We start from the raw sequence: 19,402 nt of genomic DNA on the forward strand, positions 1-19,402 counted from the left end.
GGAAGAACAGAAGCAAGACCTATGCCGCAATAAACCGTGTGTAATTATCAACAGCTATAAAGAGAGAAAAGAAAAGAAAAAAAAAAAAAAAAGATCAAGATATCTGTGGTCCCAGAAACTGAGCAAGTTACTAAAAAACATACTTGTACCACATCTGATATTATAAAAACTCAGTTCAGTGCCAGAACTTGCTTTGAAAATATCATTTATATGAAGTGCTTTTTCAGAGTCTCGTGCACCTGCCTCATGGCAGGCAGGGCAGAAACTTAGCACCAACCCCCTCCATACACAGTGCAGCCTATGCACCTTTCTTAACAAAAGCAAAATATAAACATTTTCAACATCAAAACATCATCATGTTAATTACAGATAAAAATAAAAGAAATTAAAGGTCATTCCAAGATGCAGGTTCTTATTCCTACTGTACACATCGTGATCATATTTATCGTTATTTGCCCTCTATACTATCGTCTGCTGGTCTGTTTCACAGGGCAGACTATACAAAAGGAAAGAGCAAACTCAGCAGAACTCTCGGCGCAGTCAAGTGCACACAAAAATCCAAACAAGTTTATTTCCTGCTTTTCCGTTTTGATTTGTTTTCCTTTTACTTTGAAAGGCAACAGTAAAACAAACACCCTTCATGAAAACAAACAAAGATCCATACTTCCCATGGCTGAAGTGATGTGAAAGTCTCCTTAGGATCAAAGCTGGGGCTTCTCCTGGGATGAAAGGAAGCAGGTGTCCAACCAAGATGTTTTGTGAACTGGCTACGTTTGGGAAAAAATGTAGGCCTCAGTTCTGACCCAGAGTAAGGATGGAAGATGAAATGTTTTCCCTAAAAATGTACAGAAGAACTCTTCAATTAATTTTCTTTTGATAAAAATATTGTGAGTATCTCTGCCTAAGTTCTCTTCCTATTACTGTATGCAGTATGTTTAAACAGATGAAGGAAAAAAAAAATCACTGGTTTAGGAATATTGAAACGCTTCCCCAACTAGGCAAGAAATTTCAAAAAATAAGTTGTAGGAAAAGAATGAGAAGCAAACTGACAGGGATCATAACTGTGTACTTATAAAAGCCACGGTGTCAAACAATTTATAGCAGTATAATATAAATCTGTTTAAGTCACTGTTATTTCTTGAACAGCACACATTTCAGTAGAAGGATCTCAGCGGTGAATGGCAATTTTTAAATTTGATACAGAAGAAATTGGAAGGATTAAAACTAGAAACTGCTAATGCCCACAGGTGTCAAAACAAGCTGTGACATGGATCCTGAGTATTAGTTCAGCCAGGCAGGCTATGCTTTGGGAAATATGTCCCTGTGCTAGAAACTGCTGTCCAGTTTTTGTAGAATATCCAGTTAGGGAACTCTTTAGGTCCCCAGATGAGATCCCAATGACATCAAGTAGACTACTTCTCTTGAAAATGAAGACTGTGAAGGGTTGGAGGATAAATATGAACACAACGTACCAGAAAGTACTTAGTTAAGGTATATTAAAAAAAAAAAAAAAAAGGGGGTGGGGAGTGGGGAACAGTGAAACAAGACTCGACTTGGTAAGACAGCTGTATGTATGAGATGTATGAGGAAAATGCAGCTTACTTAGTACACTTGGAAAGACTTTTTTTTTTTCATTACCTCATATGCTTTTGGCCTTGCACTTGGCCTTGTTGAACCTCATGAGGTTAGCACAGGCCCACCTCTCAGGACTGTCCAGGTCCCTCTGGATGCCATCCCTTTCCTCCTGTGGAAGGCTCAGGGGGATCTTGTAAATGTCTGAAGCGAGGCTACAAGGAAGATGGAGCCAGGCTCTCTTCAGTGGTACAGTGCCAGGACAAGAGGTAACAAGCGCAAACAGAAACACAGGAGATTCTGCCGAAACATCAGAAAGCAATTCTTTACTGTGAGGTGATGGAGCACTGGCACAGGTTGCTCAGAAAGGTGGTGGACTCTCCCTCCTTGTAGATCCTCAGAAGCAACCTTTACTTGGTCCTGGGGCAAGCTATTCTGGGTGGCCCTGCTTGAGGAGGGTGTTGGACCAGATGTCCTCCAGCAGTTTCTTCCAACTTCAACCATTCTGTAATTCTGTGAAACACTGCATGATTTTTGTTTGTATGTATATGTAGATAGTAAATATATGACAGGATGTTTTGCACTTTGAAAATACTCAGTACTTAATGTACTGTCGAGAAAGCTGTTAATCATCTTGTCAAAAATTACAGATGTAAGGAAATATTAGAAACATTCTCAGACTATTGAGGACTTTTTCCTAAATCCATTTTGCTCAAAATACAGGATGTTGCAATATAGCAATTGATATGTTATAGTTTATAAGATCATACCCATTGTGCTAAAACAGTATTTCATTATGAGAGAAGCAGTTTTGACTTGTTTAGCAGCTTCTATGAGCAAGCACCTTTGAGCAATATTCATCATACTTGGTTGAGGTTAGAAGGATCAGCTTTTTGAAAGTAGTCTTTGAAGACTTGGAAGTTTCTTTTACTTAATTGAATTTACTTTGTTTATTTGAAATGGAATCACAGTTTAAAATGACTGCATTGATGTGTTCCCTCTGAAAGCCAGCTGTTTTTACTAAAGTTGTTTATATGAGAAACTGACATCATCTACCTGCACTTGTGCAAAGCATTTGACACCGTCCACCATGATATCCTTGTCTCTAAATTGGAGAGACATGGATTTGATGGATGGACCACTCGGTGGGTAAGGAATTAGCTGGATGGTTGCACTCAAAGTGTTATTGTCAACGTCTCAATGTCCAACTGGAGATCAGTAACAAATGGTGTTCCTCATGGTTTGGGACTGGGACTGTTTAACACCTTTGTCAGTGACATGGACAGTGGGATCGAGTGCATCCTCAGCAAGTTTGCCAATGACACCAAGCTGTGTGGTATGGTTGACACGAAGGAGGGAAGGGATGGCATCCAGAGGGACCTGGGCAGGCCTGAGAGGTGGGCCTGTGCGAACCTCACAAGGTCCAACAAGGCCAAGTGCAAGGTCCTGCATCAGGGCTGGGGCAATCCCCAGCTCAAATACAGGCTGGGTGGAGAATGGATTGAGAGCAGCCCTGAGGAGAAGGACCTGGGGTTGTTGGTTGATGAGAGGCTCAACATGAGCTAGCAACATGCGCTTGTAGCCCAGAAAGCCAACTGTATCCTGGGGTGTCATAAATGGAAAACTGTTGTAGTAAATTAAGTAGTAAGCTCATCAAAATCACTGCTACTGTCAAGAATCGGTTTTCTGTAAAGGAAGTGGTAAGGAACTTTTTTTTATTCTGATACAAAAAACTGTTTAAAAAAAAAGCTCCATCAGTTCAAGGGCTATATATATATATATATATATATATATATAAAGCATCATCTGGATATACGTATATAAACATATTCAGGATCACATCTTAAATTACATAAACTTGAAAATAAATTTAAATTACAAGCAGAAATTAAGTCACCACACAAGAAACCTCATTCACAGTATCATTTATTTTTTCATTTATAATTTACTTCCCAAAGAACAAAACTTATTTTCACAAATTAGAACAGTTGTTAGCATGAACATCACAGCAATAAGCTTTAGTATCAGAGTTTAACCTTGTTTTGCATTCTCTTTTTAAGTATTAGTTTTGGTTTGCATTACTATCTGAGCATTTTGACTTGACACTCAACATAGTCTCTCCTAAATGTGACTTTTGCTAGCCAACATTAATATGTAGCAACCAATCATTGATTCAACTTGTATTTGAAGTCTTTTTTAACACTTATATTTGATGGCATTGTTAACATTTCATTAAGCTTTGTTCAAATAAAAATGGAATCACATTGGAAATTTACAAAACTTAAAATTATTAAAAACTCAGTGTGCTTGAATTATTAAAACAAAATTCATCAAAAACATTGTCATTAAAGGACTCTAGTCAGTTAGAATTTTTTCTAGTGACCATGCTCCATGTAGTTGTTCCGGCATGCAGAAGCACAGAATGGTGCTTTTGTGTAGTTTAAGCATTTACGTAGGTTAGATATCTCATTGCTAGCGGGATTTTACTCGGAATTGGATGCCTAGTGTTGATTTTTTTTTCCTCCTCTGGATTTGCATTGTGTGTGTCCAATATGCTCTATTAACACAGAATCTGTTGTTTCAGATTCTCTTTCCAGATCTAACATCATCTTCAAATTGAATTAAGAGTTACTAGGTCCAATCTTTTACCACCTGTTTTTTTAACTGGAAGTTCTCTACTTTTTCTGCTTCCAGTTCATAAAGTTCAGGTGAATGAGTAACTCAAACCACAAAATCAGAAGGTCTCTAATCCTGCAAATAACAGTAAAAACAAATATAAGGCAAAATATTTTCCATGCAATGGAATCTAAAAACATTTAGATTTGATAGTATGTAAATAAGGTCAAGGTTAGCTTCATTCTCAAATCCACAGATACATACAGATACAGCACCATGATTCTGTTCTGTTTATAAATCTGGCTTCCCTTTTGATTTTACATTCATTTAGAAAACAGCACTCTCAATAAAAGGTGAGGAAGGCTCATGTATGTACAGCATTTAAAATTTTAACAGATTACACATAACACTGTCTGCCATGATTCCAAATTTAATTACCACGAGGTTTATTTTTAAAAATGGTATTCAAAGTCTAAATGAATAAACCAACACTTAATAACAATTTTTTCAACCACTGTGCAGAGATCTATTTGCAGGTGAAAGGAAGAGAGTCATAACCTAGAATTACTTATCAGACAAAATGAGAAGGACAGATTTCTTTTAAGGCAGAAATTCAATTATATACTAGGTTAAAAGCTACCTTAATAATTAACTATAACTAACTCATTCAGCATTTAAATTTTTGCATTCTTTACTAGTGCTGGCTAGAACTCTGCTGATGTTCCAGGAAGCCCAACTGAATGGTTTTTAGTCCCCCATGGTTATCCTTGGAGACTAAAAACTATGCCAGAGTAAAGTCAAACTACTCACTACTTTTTCATTATTAAACAAACTATGTTGATTTATTATGTTAGTAAGTTATAGAAACTTTTTAGAAAGAGGAAGTATGAAATATTGACAATGACAAAACAGATTTTATAAAGCTATCATTGAAAAAGTTAGAATACATAGAGGAATTTAAATGCTTAAAAACAGATTCATATATGTCCATCCAGTTGAAGATTAGTGTATTAAAAAAAGGTTAAGAAAATACTTTGTGTTTCAAGTTCAACTGCACTTGATTCAAGTACAGCTTGGAGATTGGCTGATATAAATTAAACATGGTCACTGGCTCAGCAGCCAGAAGTACAGAAAAATGTACATGTTCACAGGATAAATAGAAGTCTCTTCTTTTGGAAAAAAGCTATCTCACTCCAATACGGGAGGTCATCCACTCCAAGCCTTGGCATAATCTGAAAAATAAAGAGATATTATATTGGTACTAGATCTATTGCAACATCTTAAGAGTGTTTTCTACTTCTCTTACAGTTAAAATCCTCTGCTTAAAATTAAAAAGAGTCATCTGGAATGGGGAATGAGACAAACAGAATACACAATGTTTTAAACTAAGTCCACTTAGGCTTTAGCCATAAGAAGCTAGTCAAACATGCTATTTTATTGAAGCTTGGCACTCTTTCAATTTTTGTTCTAAATCTAAAACGTGCTACTTTTAATTTGCTTACTCAGAAGTACATAGAACCAAATCATGAGAAACTGCCTAACTGAACACTAGACCTTTTCATTCCAAGACTAAAAGACAAAGACTCAGTTACCCAGACTGAATTGGTTCAAAAAAAAGGCAGTGCATCAAGAATTCCACAATACAATTACAAAACTGTAAGCATGTCTATATTGAACACCAGGATTGCATGGGATCTAACCTGCTTACTCACTCCTTTTCCATGTCTATTTAAAGGCCTTCCATTTCAAAAGACAGTATTCCCTTTGATTTGCTAGGGATTCAGTTACATAGTTGACACCACCTTTAACTTCACCTTTGTAAAGTAAATCATGATTTATCCAAGAAGGCCAGCTTCCCTGTCATGGTGCTAATCTCCTTTGATTCTTCTCAGTTCATCCTGAAGAGGATTCCACAGTGATTTTACTCTGAGTGGTTTCTTTTTTTTTTTTTTGCTTGTTTGTTTGGATGACTTGGTCTCACTAATGTCACAGTTTTAGGAGTTCTAATTATTTAAGGCTTCTTAATAAAAAAGCAGCCTAGGATGATTAATGTTTCTGAACTGATGTTTGTGAATTCATTTGTGATGCCCCCCTATACCACATTGTTGTCAAGGCTGTACATACAGCACAGCTGAAAAAAAGCTTTGAGAAACGCTAGAAAAAATAGAATACTGCTTTAAAGACAAGATGAAAAATCAGTGTTCCATTTACCATATATTATTGTATTTAAACGGTAAACATTTACCCTTCTCCTGTCAAAGCACAACAGGACTGAATGTGCCATGGGTGATCCTTTATGGAGCTAAGGGTGAGGTATGTGGATATCTCTGCAGCTGTCATGCAGCCTTTCATGTCCTGCTTGTTTGCAAAGATGAGAACTGCAGCTTTCCGTAAGTCCTAGAAGTAGTTCAAAGTATTCATAGAAGTTATTATATAGAATTAACAGCCTATTGCGTTAACTGAGTATCTCAAAAAAACGTAGATTAGCTTGAATGCAATTACACAGTAACAGTTTTAACAGCTTTACTGCATTAAAAATCAATTACATTAATACTGAAGAGACCAATTTATTTAGAAGTGTTCACCACGGGGAATCAAATTATAATGTATTATACTAATACCCTTTTGCTTTTGTCCATATGTTCATATGTTAACTAAAGAAAGTCTTGTTAACATACACTTCACAGAGCTCTAAACCATCCAGACAGTGGAATTATTACTGTATAAACATTCCAAAATCAGTATTAGATGCTATTCAAATGGAAAACCCTGCTAGATATTGTTCCCTTGAAATTGTTTTCCACTTCATTAAGCAAATTCTGTAGTGATTAAAACAGTAACAATTAAAAAAACTTTTATACTGCTGTTCCAAAAAGGGAGCTCTAAATGCTGCAGCAGCTTAAGGAAAAACAGAAGCTAATAAGAAGGTTTTTTTTTTGTATGGAAATTAGGATTCCACAATGCAATGAAATAAACTGGGCTGCATGTTCTTAGGAGTGGAAAAGGGAAAACAAATGCAAAATGCAGACAGCTGGCAGGTTTAATTAAAGTGTTTAACATATTTAAACGTATATTAAATTTGGAGACAATTTCTCCATTAATAGAAAAACAAACCTTTAGGATCCAAAGATGGAAACTCACTACTACAAGTAGTACGTATTACAGGTGAGGCCTACTGATTGTTTTCAAGAGATAATAGATCACAATCTCCTGATCTTATAACACCGGAAGCTAATTACAATAGAAAATTTCACCACAAAAAGTCGTATTTCCTCCTTTTTTGTTAATATATTTGCTCCTTACTATCAAATGCAAACTAGATTAATAAACTTTAAAGTAAAAACATTCATTTGAAACACTGTAAATCACTCAGATTTTTTTTATTACAATCAAGCAAGCCCTACTACAAAAGTGCTTCATGATAGCTTTCCCTGTTTATTTGTAATTTATATGGTTTCAAAACACAGTCAACATGCATGCACATTTAGGCTCAACTTTTCTGTGACAGTGTAACTTCTGTAAATATAGGAAGCATATAGTGCTATTTGACTGATCACAACAAAGGAAAACTATTATCCCAACCCCCTACTTTACCTCATGAGCCAGCATTCTATAAAGTTCCTCTTTTGTAATAGAAAGTCGCTCTCTGTCAATGCTGTCAACAACCAGAATGATGAACTGGGGAAAAAAACAATAGTATAATATGTAAGTACAAAGTGTAAGTTATAGAAAGTACATTTTCAAGTGATCACTACCACAGGCCTTTGTATGTAAGACAGACACAAACTTTCAGAGCACATTAAAAAAATAGAGCAAGAAGTTTGTTACATCCTTTCATTAGTGCCCTAGGAATCCTACATAAAGATTATAGTTTAAAAAAAACATCTATTGCTTGTACATTTCAGCACTGCTATTAAGCTCTACTTTTATGTACCACACTTAAAATCACCAGGCTTGATTTTCAGCCCCCACAGCATACACAAAAGTGATGTAGGTACCAAAAGCACCTACAGATCATGGATCACACTTAAAACATGGATGACAATTGCTATGAAGTTATCAATGAAAACAGCTATTAATGTCCACTACTACTTGTATACTCAGGAAAACAAAGCTGAAATTGAAACTCCCTATTTAAAAAAAACACTTAATCTACCATCACCATCCTCACAAGGCTTAAGAGAACTTATTTCACAATCCTACATCAGACCTCAGAAAGCTATGCACGTGTAGGGCTTAGCATTACGGTGCAACACCTTACCCTTTGTAATGCAAAGTTGGCCTCTCACAACTTTGCACTGGTCTACCTAGGCACTTGGAAACAGCTATGGCACGGATTTTACCCTTAATGTTCTTCCAAGTGACATTATTCTCACGGTCAGGCTCTTGTGAAACCTTTAACACTGCTAGGTCTGCCACATCAGGTTTCCCATGGGAGGCAATTGTCACTAGTGTGAAAACGACTCTTAACCCCAGTTTTTCTTTCCCTTTTTTGTATCTTTTAATTCATAGCCTTATACTAGAAGTAGAAAAACAAAAAAAATGTTACATAGTAAGTTAGATACACTTCAAACAGCTTGTAAGCATTATGCAATAGTGTGCATACACAAACCCTAACAACTGATCAGCATTCAACACTTGCCCTGACCAGAATACACACTGACCTGCTCAAACAGCATCATAGGTTGCTGCCACCAGTAAGGAGATCAAGAGGAAATCTTATAAAATTATACAGCTACTGTAAAAAAAGAATTACAGGGAACACATGCTGCACTGGAGAGGAAACACAGGAGATGACGTTCGTCTGAGAGACTCCAGCGCTTCTCTTCCCAACTGGGAATATTTTGCCATCCCTTTTTCTCTTCTACTGTCTTTCCTTTTGCTTTTCTCCCTGAGAATAACTTAACCATGAGAGCTTCCTGCTCTTTCCTCTCCCTGCAAATCCTGTGCTATCTCAACATCTGTGTAAAAAATGTGATCTCTTAAAATACAATTGCAGAATCAATCAAGTTAAGTTGAAATTAAATATAATAGGTATGCTCTACAAAATTATTTTTATTATTTTTTATCATTCCAAAGATTTTCTTTCGATTGCTTCAATTGCTAAATAAGGAAAGAGAGAAAAGACAAAGCTGCACGTGAGTCGGTAACAAAAAAGGAGGACTGGAAGTTATCGCTACAGTTCTCCAACATATGCTCCAAATCACTGTGCCTTAAAAAATTAAAAAGATTCATTGACCATTGAAAATGACCACAAACTATGAAATACTAAGTCAATTTAATGCTGCTGTGGCTTTGAGATGTCTAGCAGATGAGGAGGAACAGTATAGCAATTATTCATAACAGGGATGCTAGGATTAGCATACCAAACAGACCCTTTTCTTCTTCAGCTGTTTCCAGCAGACAAAGCTGCTAAGTAAAGTTCTTTCCAAATGCTAGAAAGCGTTGGATTTCACACGCTTACTAGGCAGAACATGGAGAGCATCTCCAAAAGGATCAAAACGAACTAAGACGCATCTACTCAAATTCCAAAAATCAAAGAATATTCAGTGAACAAATGTCAAGAACTTATCTGCCAGATATTGCTCGCAGATGTTCTTCACCCTCTTGCGTATGTATTTGTATCACACATACCCATACTTTTCAGATAAAATTAAAAGTAAGCTTAAAATACTAGAGCTAAAGATTAAGATGTTATCACCAGGCTTTTAATACATAGGTTTCTGAACATCTGGGTTGGATCACTCTAACCTCCCCTCTCTCAAAAAGAGGGATAGGGCAAAAAAAACAACTTATTTTCACATAAGGTTTATATAATGAATAACATCTACAAGACATCTCTATTTTTAGTAGAAATGGTAAGAAAAATTTAAAACCCTTTACATCAAGGTGTAAAGTGAGGCTACAGAGATTTTAAGTGCACGTTGTGTCCATAACCTTTCTGCAAATAAACAGCCATTGACGAATTCTACTCCACCCTTTCAAGCAATAGCAGCTTTATCAGTACATCAAGAGTACTGCAGTTAGGTTTTCCTTTATCCTTTGGATAAAAGCCACAAGCTGATGAACTTTTAAATACTGCTGTCTAGATAAAATTTCATTCCTCATCCTTAGTTATCATTACTTCAGAACCATTTCAGACCGATGTACAGAAGCTAGGTTAACCACTGCATATCCTCACTGAACTTGCCAAGTACATGGCAAAATTTGCTTTAAAATCCACTCGAAAAATATGCAATAACTCAATTTCCTATTTTAATATCACTCAATTGCCTAGGAAAAAAGTCTAACTTCACAATTTGTGCCACAGATCAAACAACATTGAAGTAAACATGAAAAATACTTAAAATATTACCAGGAAATTGGCTGCATACCAGAGACATATTACACTTTTGGAGTTCGTTCTTTCTTAAAACAACTTAAAAACAATACAACCACGAACTTAATAAAAATCTACCAATGTTCCTAGTAAAAAAAAGAATTTTAAGCAAACTTATGGAATTTGCATACTTCAAAGTAGCCTCTCATACCTCTGTGTTCGAATAATAGGTATTCCATGATGACCGTAACGATTCTTGTCCTCCAATATCCCACATTAAGAAATGGGTGTTTTTCACCACTATTTCTTCTACATTGCTTCCTATGGTTGGAGAAGTATGAACCACTTCATTCATTAAGCTAAAGGAAACAATATAACATCATAAAGACCAGCCAATAAAATTCACAAGGCTTGTCACAGCTCAATTTGCTCAACAAATTTGTTGCAGAAAAAGTAAATATGTCTAGCTCTGATAAAAACTTAAAGATGAAGCATTTCTCAAGTTATATATTTGAATTTCTATGGAAATAAAGCAAATATTTAAGAGCTGTTCTTTAGTAAGGTTAGTTTAATGTGAATTTCGTCTGGAAATTGCGGTTGACAAAATTCAAATGTACTTTTTGTTGCAGATTGTAGACATCTGCAATGAAAAATAAGCATGTAAAAGGTTTACAACAAATGCAGATAAACATCTGCATTTTAACAGTGTTCCCTTATTAAAAGACGTTTTTCAAATGACTTTTTAGACAAATTAGATTCTTAAAATGCTCTTATTTCAAAAGAGAAGTCACCTTTCTGAAGATCACAAATAAGAAGAGCAATTAACCATGCAAAATATAAACCAGAATATAATTTTAGAAGAGCATTCAACTTAGCAATTTGATAACGGAATAAATTCTGAAGGACCACTTGTTTACTTAACTGAATTTCTCAATTCTACCTTTAAATTTTGACAAAACTTAGGAAAAAAGGTTTTCTGGTACCTTCATATCTAAATATACGGATAGTCATTTCATTATGCACTCCTCTGTCTCCACAATCACAACAGTAACTATGTTCCTGCCAATATGCTTAGATTTATCATAGATATTCCTGCAATGCTGGCAAGATTTAAGGGTGATATGATACAATGCAATAACACTATAGAAAAAGTTTATGGTTGGACCTAGGCAAGTTGAAATACTATTCTGAGGACAACTTCCATCACAGATTTTAGCCACTGAAATTAGGAAACATTTGGAAACATGTATGGATTTTGCACAGTGGCTAGAACTCCCATTAATATAAAAATCACTTTCTTCTCTGTAGTTCTTGGTCAAATTATTTTTTCAACGTTTACCAACAAAAATAGGCTTTGATAGCAAAGATTTTCAGGTCACTATGTGCTTGTATGTACAATTTTGTTATTCAATTGATTTACAATTCAGTTTTAAAATACTTCAGTTCTTCCACTTAGCATTTAAATACTAAATCTAAATATGTTTAGAACAACTAACACCATTCACATACAAACTACGACCTACCACACCCCTAGAGATTCTGCCAGGTTCCAAACCTGAATTTTCAATGATTAAATCAATGCCAAATACTAAAACTAAGAAAAACAAAGTAGTTTGTATACTTACAACTGGTAAAGAATTGTAGTCTTCCCAGCATTATCAAGTCCCACAATGATTACTTTGTGCTCTGCATACACAGAAAAAAAGACAAGAATAAACTAGCAGAAACAGCAATAATTACAATTCTTGTTAATCACTTTTTCTTATTTAAGAAAGCAACAGGTTGTTTGTCTGAATTCATTATGCTACACAAAGTAGTGATCGCTTCTTGGAAGAAAAAAATCCATAAAGCCTCTTCTCCTAAGACTACAGTTTAAGGACAAGTCAGTATTGGAAGTGTTGATAAAGGAAGAATTACTAGCATGAAGCCATTAAAAAAAAGGGAAAGAAAGAAAAGATCTAGTATTAGAAAGAAAAATGCAAGGAAAAAATATAACTCTTATCAGTGTCGTCTTCTTAAGAAGACGAGCAAACATCCAAAATAAAATTTATAATATGCCAAAGCCAAGTTTCAGTAAACCACCAGTTACAGAGAATTTTCAAAGAGCTAGTTTTCCACAGAATGTATGAGCCTGTTCCTCAGTGATGCAAAGGAAATCCAAAGAGTGTAGAAAACATTAGCCTGAAATGCAAGGCTGAACAATAACCATTAGTTAAGGGACCACACCACCATTCTCATGGTACAAAGAGGAAGCTCTGTTTTCAGTAGGTGACAAATTCCAACACTCAAGTTCTGAGCTGAAAAGTTCTGCTTATATAATAGCAATCTCCCAAATGCTGCAATGTTATTTTTCCAAGCACTGGGGAAACAAACAAACTCCAGAACTTATCTGTTTCTTTGTATTTAATCCTTTTAAGGAATTTCAAATACAACAGCCCAGTCAATTACATTTTTTTTTATACATACCAGAAGTCAGAAGATACCAATTTGCCTACTGACAAAAAACGCAAATTACTTGAGAGCAGAAACTACAAATAGATACCAGAAGCAAAACTCAAACAAAAAGCTTGTAAACAGGCTCACTCACAAGGGGTCATACTTAAAATTCTAAAGGCATTTATTCCAAAACAAAAGTTGCTTCACAGCTTAGAGATTTCCTCTAAAACACCACTTTCCAATCTACAACACTTATCACAAATCACTAAAAGATCTATCAAATATCAAGGTGGTAGATTTTTTGCCCGTGAGCGGGTAGTCTAAGGAAGAATAAGGAATTTGTTTAAAAAAATACATCTATTCATGTATATTCAGGGTTTTCATACTGAAAGTAATTTTAATAAATCCCTTTGGGCTTTTAGAAGTTTTGTTAAGAGACACGGCCCTAACATTTGTTGAAACACACTTCCCTGTATTGGTTTTTGTACTGCCACATCCTGCTAACATATCCTAAGAAAATAACTTCTCCTGGCCTTAGGTCCAGTAATACTTTTAGCCCCAGAAGAAGCAGCACCACTAATTAATAATCTTCCTCGATACATAAATAGAACGAAATCCTCTCTGCTTTCAACTCTAATAAAACATTCCACATAGCTAGACTCTCCTTTTCTTCTTCAAATGCAGTTCAGTTTAAAGGGCTTTCGAAGTTGAAACACAGAAATACCCTTCTGTTGTTTTCAAAACAACCATATTTCTCAACTATTGTCTGGAATATGACTAATTTCGCAACGCTGTTTGCATTATTTCAAGGAGGAAAAGAAGCCAGCCAAACAAAACAAAAACAAAAAAATTTAGTAACACGTTACATCTGCTCTTTCCCACCTTCACATCAGAATCCAGAGCCTTGCTTAAGAATGAACATGAAAAGCATTGATTAAACGGTACCACACTACTGAAAGCAGGAAAAAAAAAGTATTTTTCCCCAATCAGATGATTTTTTGAAAGCCACTGATATGCAAATGGTTCAACTCTAATTGGGAAAGGGAGGGCTGGGGGGAGTACGATGACACGCACAGCTTAGCTCTGTAGTCAAACAGTATTTTATACAGTAACTCAACATCCACATAGAAGAAAGTCACACAAGTATTAATTAATGAGATGAAAGCATCAATATCTTATGCAAATAGCTGTGTCCACCTTTAATAAAAGTTAGAACTACTCATTGCTTTCAGAACTGTCATCTGTGCTAACGACAATCTCTTCACCTACAAACACAGAAGTTGAATTTCTCTCTAGTTTGGTTAGATTACACAATTTTTACTTGTACATGTACATTAACAGATAAACATATGAACTTAAATATTGTTATACTAAGACAAAACAAAGCTTTACCAAGTACTTGTTTACAAGAGCAACAAGTTGAAGGCAGATGCTTCATTTAAGAGGAAGGATGATTATGGGGTAAACCACAGGCTCTGATTTATGCTCTTTGTGTTCTGTACTTTGAGACTAACCCAAGTTTCTTACACTGGGTGGTATTGGTATCAGTTTGGGCTGTGCTCCTGAATGTCTTCCCCATTCACTATGGTCTTGGCAACAGGAGAAGAAAATCCTTAAGACAGTTGCCACGGTAGAAGAGCTGAGTCTTTATAAATCAGGTAGAAAGAGGAAAAAAATGTAATAGAAATGAGTAGAAGAAAGCAAACACATGAAAAAAAGAGTACTAGGCTACTTGAAAGAATCCAAAGAATTCCGTTATATCAACCTTTCTTGGGCGGTTGTTAAAAAATATATCTATGTGGTATTGTTAAAAAACTGCTGGCAGTCCAGTATTACGACATAACAGGAAAGTTAAAATGATCTTGCAGATGTCAGAAGACAGACATAATACGCTCTTCTCTTCACTTACTCTTATATATTCCCCTACATAAGGGTTTTGTAAAAGGATCTGAAACTGAAGATTTGGTTAGTGTTTTTGCCCTTTCCTCTAACTTGAAAAAAATAAAACCACAAAGAAAAACAAAAGGCTAAATACTTTAGTGATGGGCAAGATGCTGTATTTGAAAGAAGAAATCACTGAGAGAAAGAGTACTGATCATTATCAGGCACCAAACAGCACTGTCCAGTTGTTAAGAAAAACTGTCTTGGAGGCTTCAAAACTGAAGGCAGATGGAAGTTTGCTACACAGAAGGCACATGGAACAGAATTTTACCAAAACTTTCCAGCACAAGAATGCATTCTGCGCACTAAGTGAAAAGCTGCCTTTGAATCTTCTATTTAACACAAGAGAACTGCTCGAATACATCTTGTATTTCCAGACTTACTAACAAGAATGAAAAATTGTCTATAAACTTCACTAGTAACTGGAATCAAACCCCAGAAGGTTTTCTAGATAATGGTCTCTGATAGCCTGACTTTATGGTCTGGGGACTGCCAGCAAGCCTAAATGAAGTAACCTATGGAGTTACAGAAGTTCTACCACCTTGATTTAGAGCCAACCATTATTTTTCTTATGGCAGCACTTCATTTTTTTCAAAAAAATCTATAGCATTTATTCAGAGTAACCTTGAAGATTATGAACAGCTGTCATCCAAAGCAACTAAAATATAGACTCGGGAAGGGTCAAAAGTTGCCTTTAACAAGGTTGCTATGCTCACTTCTGTTCTGTCCTTATACCTCCATTAAGAGTTACACAGATAATGAGTAAGTCAAGCAAGGTTTATCCAGATATGTACTGACACAGGCAGTAAGTTAGTTGCACCACCATTTATTCATATCTCCACATGTTGCTTAGCAGACTGTTACCTGAGTCCTTAATCATAGCTTAGACTTTAGAAATGACCTTCTTAATTAAAAAAAATATATACTTTTAAAAATGAAGTTAAAAATAAACAAGAGTCCAACTTGAACTTACAATAATTTATAACTAGATTTGAATTGGCTGTAGGTGACAATATTTTAAGTGAAAACAATACTCAGGCAATGTTTTTCTGACAGTTTCAAAAACACGGAAAAAGAATCAGGAAGCCATCAGTAAGTCACCCAGAACAAAGATAACAATCTATTTTAACACCAATTGTTTCTCTTATAAAGAAAATACCTACGCTTCAGTTCGCATAGTTCAATTACTCCTTGATTTAGAGCCAATATGTACTGAGAGCTGAAAAACTCAGAAATGTTTAATCTTCTATTTTCAGTCTTTAACCTCTGTACTGTAAAAGCATGAAGACAAGAAAACAAAATAAAGATTAAATAAGGCCCTGGATCAGTTTTGATCACTACTACTACCACCAAATATAATAAAAAAGCCACTGTCCAAAGGCTACTGCCAAACAGTCTGGAAACAAATCCTTCTAAACACAACAGCACAATTAAACAGATGTTCCCTGACAGACTGTTCTAAGGGCAGACACGCTTAGCTTTCCTCTTTCATAGTCATCAACTCACAGATCAGCACAGGCATCACTCAAATTCCATAAGCTTGTCTGCACTGTAGCCTGTCTTGTTCCAAAATCCTACATACTGGTTTTGGAGAGTAGATGGTGCACTGCAATGGAAGTGAAAGCACATTCTGCAAGGGGAGTAGGAGAAAACGAGAAAGCTTTCCCCATCTAAAACTTTCCATCATTGGCTATTGTCACATAGCACCATTTTAACTACTTCATCTTCCACCATGAACCAGTATGGGTTTGCCAAACTGAACCGAAACCAAAATAGGGTGAACCACCTGGTACAATCTCTATTGCAAGTGCGGCGAGTTGGCTCAGCTCCCTGGCAGAAACACTCAGATGCTACCTCAATCATAGGGATAAACCAGTTAAATACAAAGAGTAAAAAATGCTGCCAGAAGAGGTCAGTAGAAGAGATTAGTTACTAGAGTATCACCGGATGCCTACAGGAACATGTTAGATCAAGTCTCTCCACCTTGCCTCCAGCACCTCATCCTTACTGTTGGAAAGGATGGTAAGAGAAACAAATTGCCAGAGAAGTGGATGACATGTAAATTAATAAAGTGACATTCAGTGCTTTAGTAGGATATAAAGTGTCTCTATTACGAGTCTTTTTTTGGTTTGCAGAAATCATTCTGAATGTACTTAATTTTCCATACATCACACATTTACTTTAACTGTGCTTAACCCAGAGGCACAGAAATGCCTGGGGCTTATTTTAAGATGTTAGTATCTTAAGATGTGAGTTTTTGAGAAGGCTACCTGCCTATCTTCTTCCTGTAAGTTAACAGTGTTAGTTCACCAGTTGATAATTCCTAATGTATTTAGCTGCCTAGATACTATTGATTAAATGTCTTTTAAATTTGGCATTTTCAACTCAGCTGCTATTAACCTTTAAGTAAAGTAAAAGTGCATTGCATAGTTAATACCAGAGTGAAACAGCCATGATTTCCTGAGCTGTATCTTCTAGCACTTCGGCACACCTCCTCTGCCATGCTCTCCTCGATGGAAGCCACATGGCACTTTCTAAATCTTTACTTTGTTTTACCAGTATCAAGCGCCTCAGACTATCAGCACAACCCACGCTAGCTATGATGAACTGATTGATGACATGCTCCATGCACATCTGGGTCTATTTTTTTATCTTTGCAATATTCCCTCTCATTTGCTAATACAATGATTTTGACCATGCCAGTCTGCTCAACAAGGAGTTTCATGGGTCAGTCTATGAATTCTCCAAGAAAATGTCTAGATTTAACATATAACTAGAAGAACAACAAAAACAAATCAGTAATTACTGCCTTTATAGTTAACATCATCATTATTATGGGGAAAATAACTGCATTTAGAGGAACATCCTAGTAGATTGGTCCAAAATTTATCGTTGAAGAGAGCTTTTCTAGGGTGGAATTTCAATCTTGGCCATGAAAAGAAACTCAGTTTACTCTGCAGTTGCCACAACAAGACCAGGGAATGGGGAAAACAAAAGCAAAATGATTAAACAAAATGATTTTATCTCCCATTGGGATAAAAAGTGAATGGTAAGTATTTCACGGTACTGTCCCATCCACAGTAACCGTCATACTAACAGTTAATATTTTGAATGTATTAAAAATAACTTTCAGAAATTAATATACAGTAACAAAGACACTTTTTTCCACTAATGAAATGGAATCAACATAACCCAGTGATGTCATGTACTAACAAAGAAAGAAACCAAAACAATGAAACTGTAACTCTTACTCCCTTCCTGAGAATAAATATCACCATCATAGGGGACCATACAGACCAGCAATAAAAGCCACCAGAAGTTATCTTCTAATCAGATCTCTCCTCACAGAGAACTCCACCACATCTTGGTGGAGTCCTTGAGGGAAGGAAATGAGCAGCGGGCTATAGTATTTAATAAAAAGCAAGGTAGTATTTCACAGTTTTCTGGAGAGTAAGGGGGACCTTGAATCCTTTCAAATGGTTTTCCCACTTGAGAAAAATAAGAGTAACCAAATAGATAGAAAGTAATCATTCAGAAGGCTTGGATAGAAGACTTCAGGAAAAACGTGAGGACACAGCATGCGAGTCGGGGGGGGGGAAGATAAATGGTTTGGATCCTACCCCCCACTCCCATGAGGTAAGAAAGTGGTATGAGATGGACGGATGCTACTAAGCACACACGCGGAGACTTTCCTCTGCTATTTACAGGCTCAGAGAAGTTCGCTCTTGGTGACAAGACCATTAAAGGGGCAGCGGGCGTGCTCCGCTCCCACAACTTCTGAAGCCGTGCCGGCAGCAAACACGAGCCACAAAGCCGCAGTAACCTCGCTGCGGGAGGTAACAGATGGAGAGTGGGCACGGAGCCGGCACGGGCAGCCTAAGGAGAACAATACCCTCACCGGCCTGGCTGCTCCGAACGCTGGGCCTCACGGAAAAAACAGCACACATGGGGAATTGCTCGAGTATTTCGCTCCCTAACCGATGAAGGCTAGGGAAACGGGATTAATTACAATAAATGGGTATTAAGGAGTATATTTTAATTTATGGTAACCGAGCTAGCGGCAGCCGCAGGCGCTGAGCTCCGCACAAGCCCCTTCCGCGGGGTGCACCGGGAAGGAGCCGCCGCTCCCCTAGGCTCGGAGGTGGCTTTTCGGGGTCCCCACACCACCAGCACCGCCCGACCCTCCCCTCACAGGCCCCGAGGCCGCCCGGGACGGAGCGGCGGGGAAGGGGCGAGCTGAGCTGCCGGAAAGCCCCGCGCTGAGAGAAGCCCAGCCCGGCCCAGCCCAGCCGGCCCGGAGCCCCCCGCGCCCACCTTGGTTCCCGAAGAGGCTCCAGAGCTTGGCGAACACGAGGCCCATGCCTGGCCCCGGGGCTCGGCTCGGCTCGGCCCGCGGCGGCCCCGGGGCGGAGCGGGCGGTGAGGGGAGGGGGAGAGCGTTGGCCCCGCCCCTAACGGCTGACACGTCACGGCGCCGCGCGCGTCATCGCGCACTGGGGCGGGGGGGGAAGCCGCCGTT

The 19,402-nt window shown here is 37.2% G+C and overlaps 1 protein-coding gene across 1 annotated transcript; it reads right to left on the reverse strand.

The window, feature by feature from the left end:
- Positions 1-3,480: 3,480 nt before the first annotated feature.
- Positions 3,481-19,358, reverse strand: ARL5B (ADP ribosylation factor like GTPase 5B). The gene is made up of 6 exons (XM_035545436.2): positions 19,199-19,358; positions 12,133-12,193; positions 10,719-10,866; positions 7,783-7,866; positions 6,434-6,585; positions 3,481-5,420 (listed from the first exon to the last, which is right to left on the reverse strand). The coding sequence occupies exons 1-6, from the start codon at positions 19,242-19,244 to the stop codon at positions 5,372-5,374; spliced, it is 540 nt and encodes a 179-aa protein (XP_035401329.1). The 5' UTR covers positions 19,245-19,358; the 3' UTR covers positions 3,481-5,371.
- Between the last annotated feature and the right edge of the window lie 44 nt (positions 19,359-19,402).

This window comes from Cygnus atratus, chromosome 2 (genome assembly GCF_013377495.2).
Source record: "Cygnus atratus isolate AKBS03 ecotype Queensland, Australia chromosome 2, CAtr_DNAZoo_HiC_assembly, whole genome shotgun sequence".
NCBI lineage: Eukaryota > Metazoa > Chordata > Aves > Anseriformes > Anatidae > Cygnus > Cygnus atratus.

Excerpts from the sequence above, each read along its gene's own strand:
- ARL5B (XM_035545436.2), bottom strand. The coding sequence starts at position 19,244 with ATGGGCCTCGTGTTCGCCAAGCTCTGGAGCCTCTTCGGGAACCAAG. Across the intron at positions 12,194-19,198 it reads GAGCCTCTTCGGGAACCAAG|AGCACAAAGTAATCATTGTG; the intron begins GTGGGCGCGGGG and ends CTGTGTATGCAG. Across the intron at positions 10,867-12,132 it reads ACTACAATTCTTTACCAGTT|CTTAATGAATGAAGTGGTTC; the intron begins GTAAGTATACAA and ends TGTTTCCTTTAG.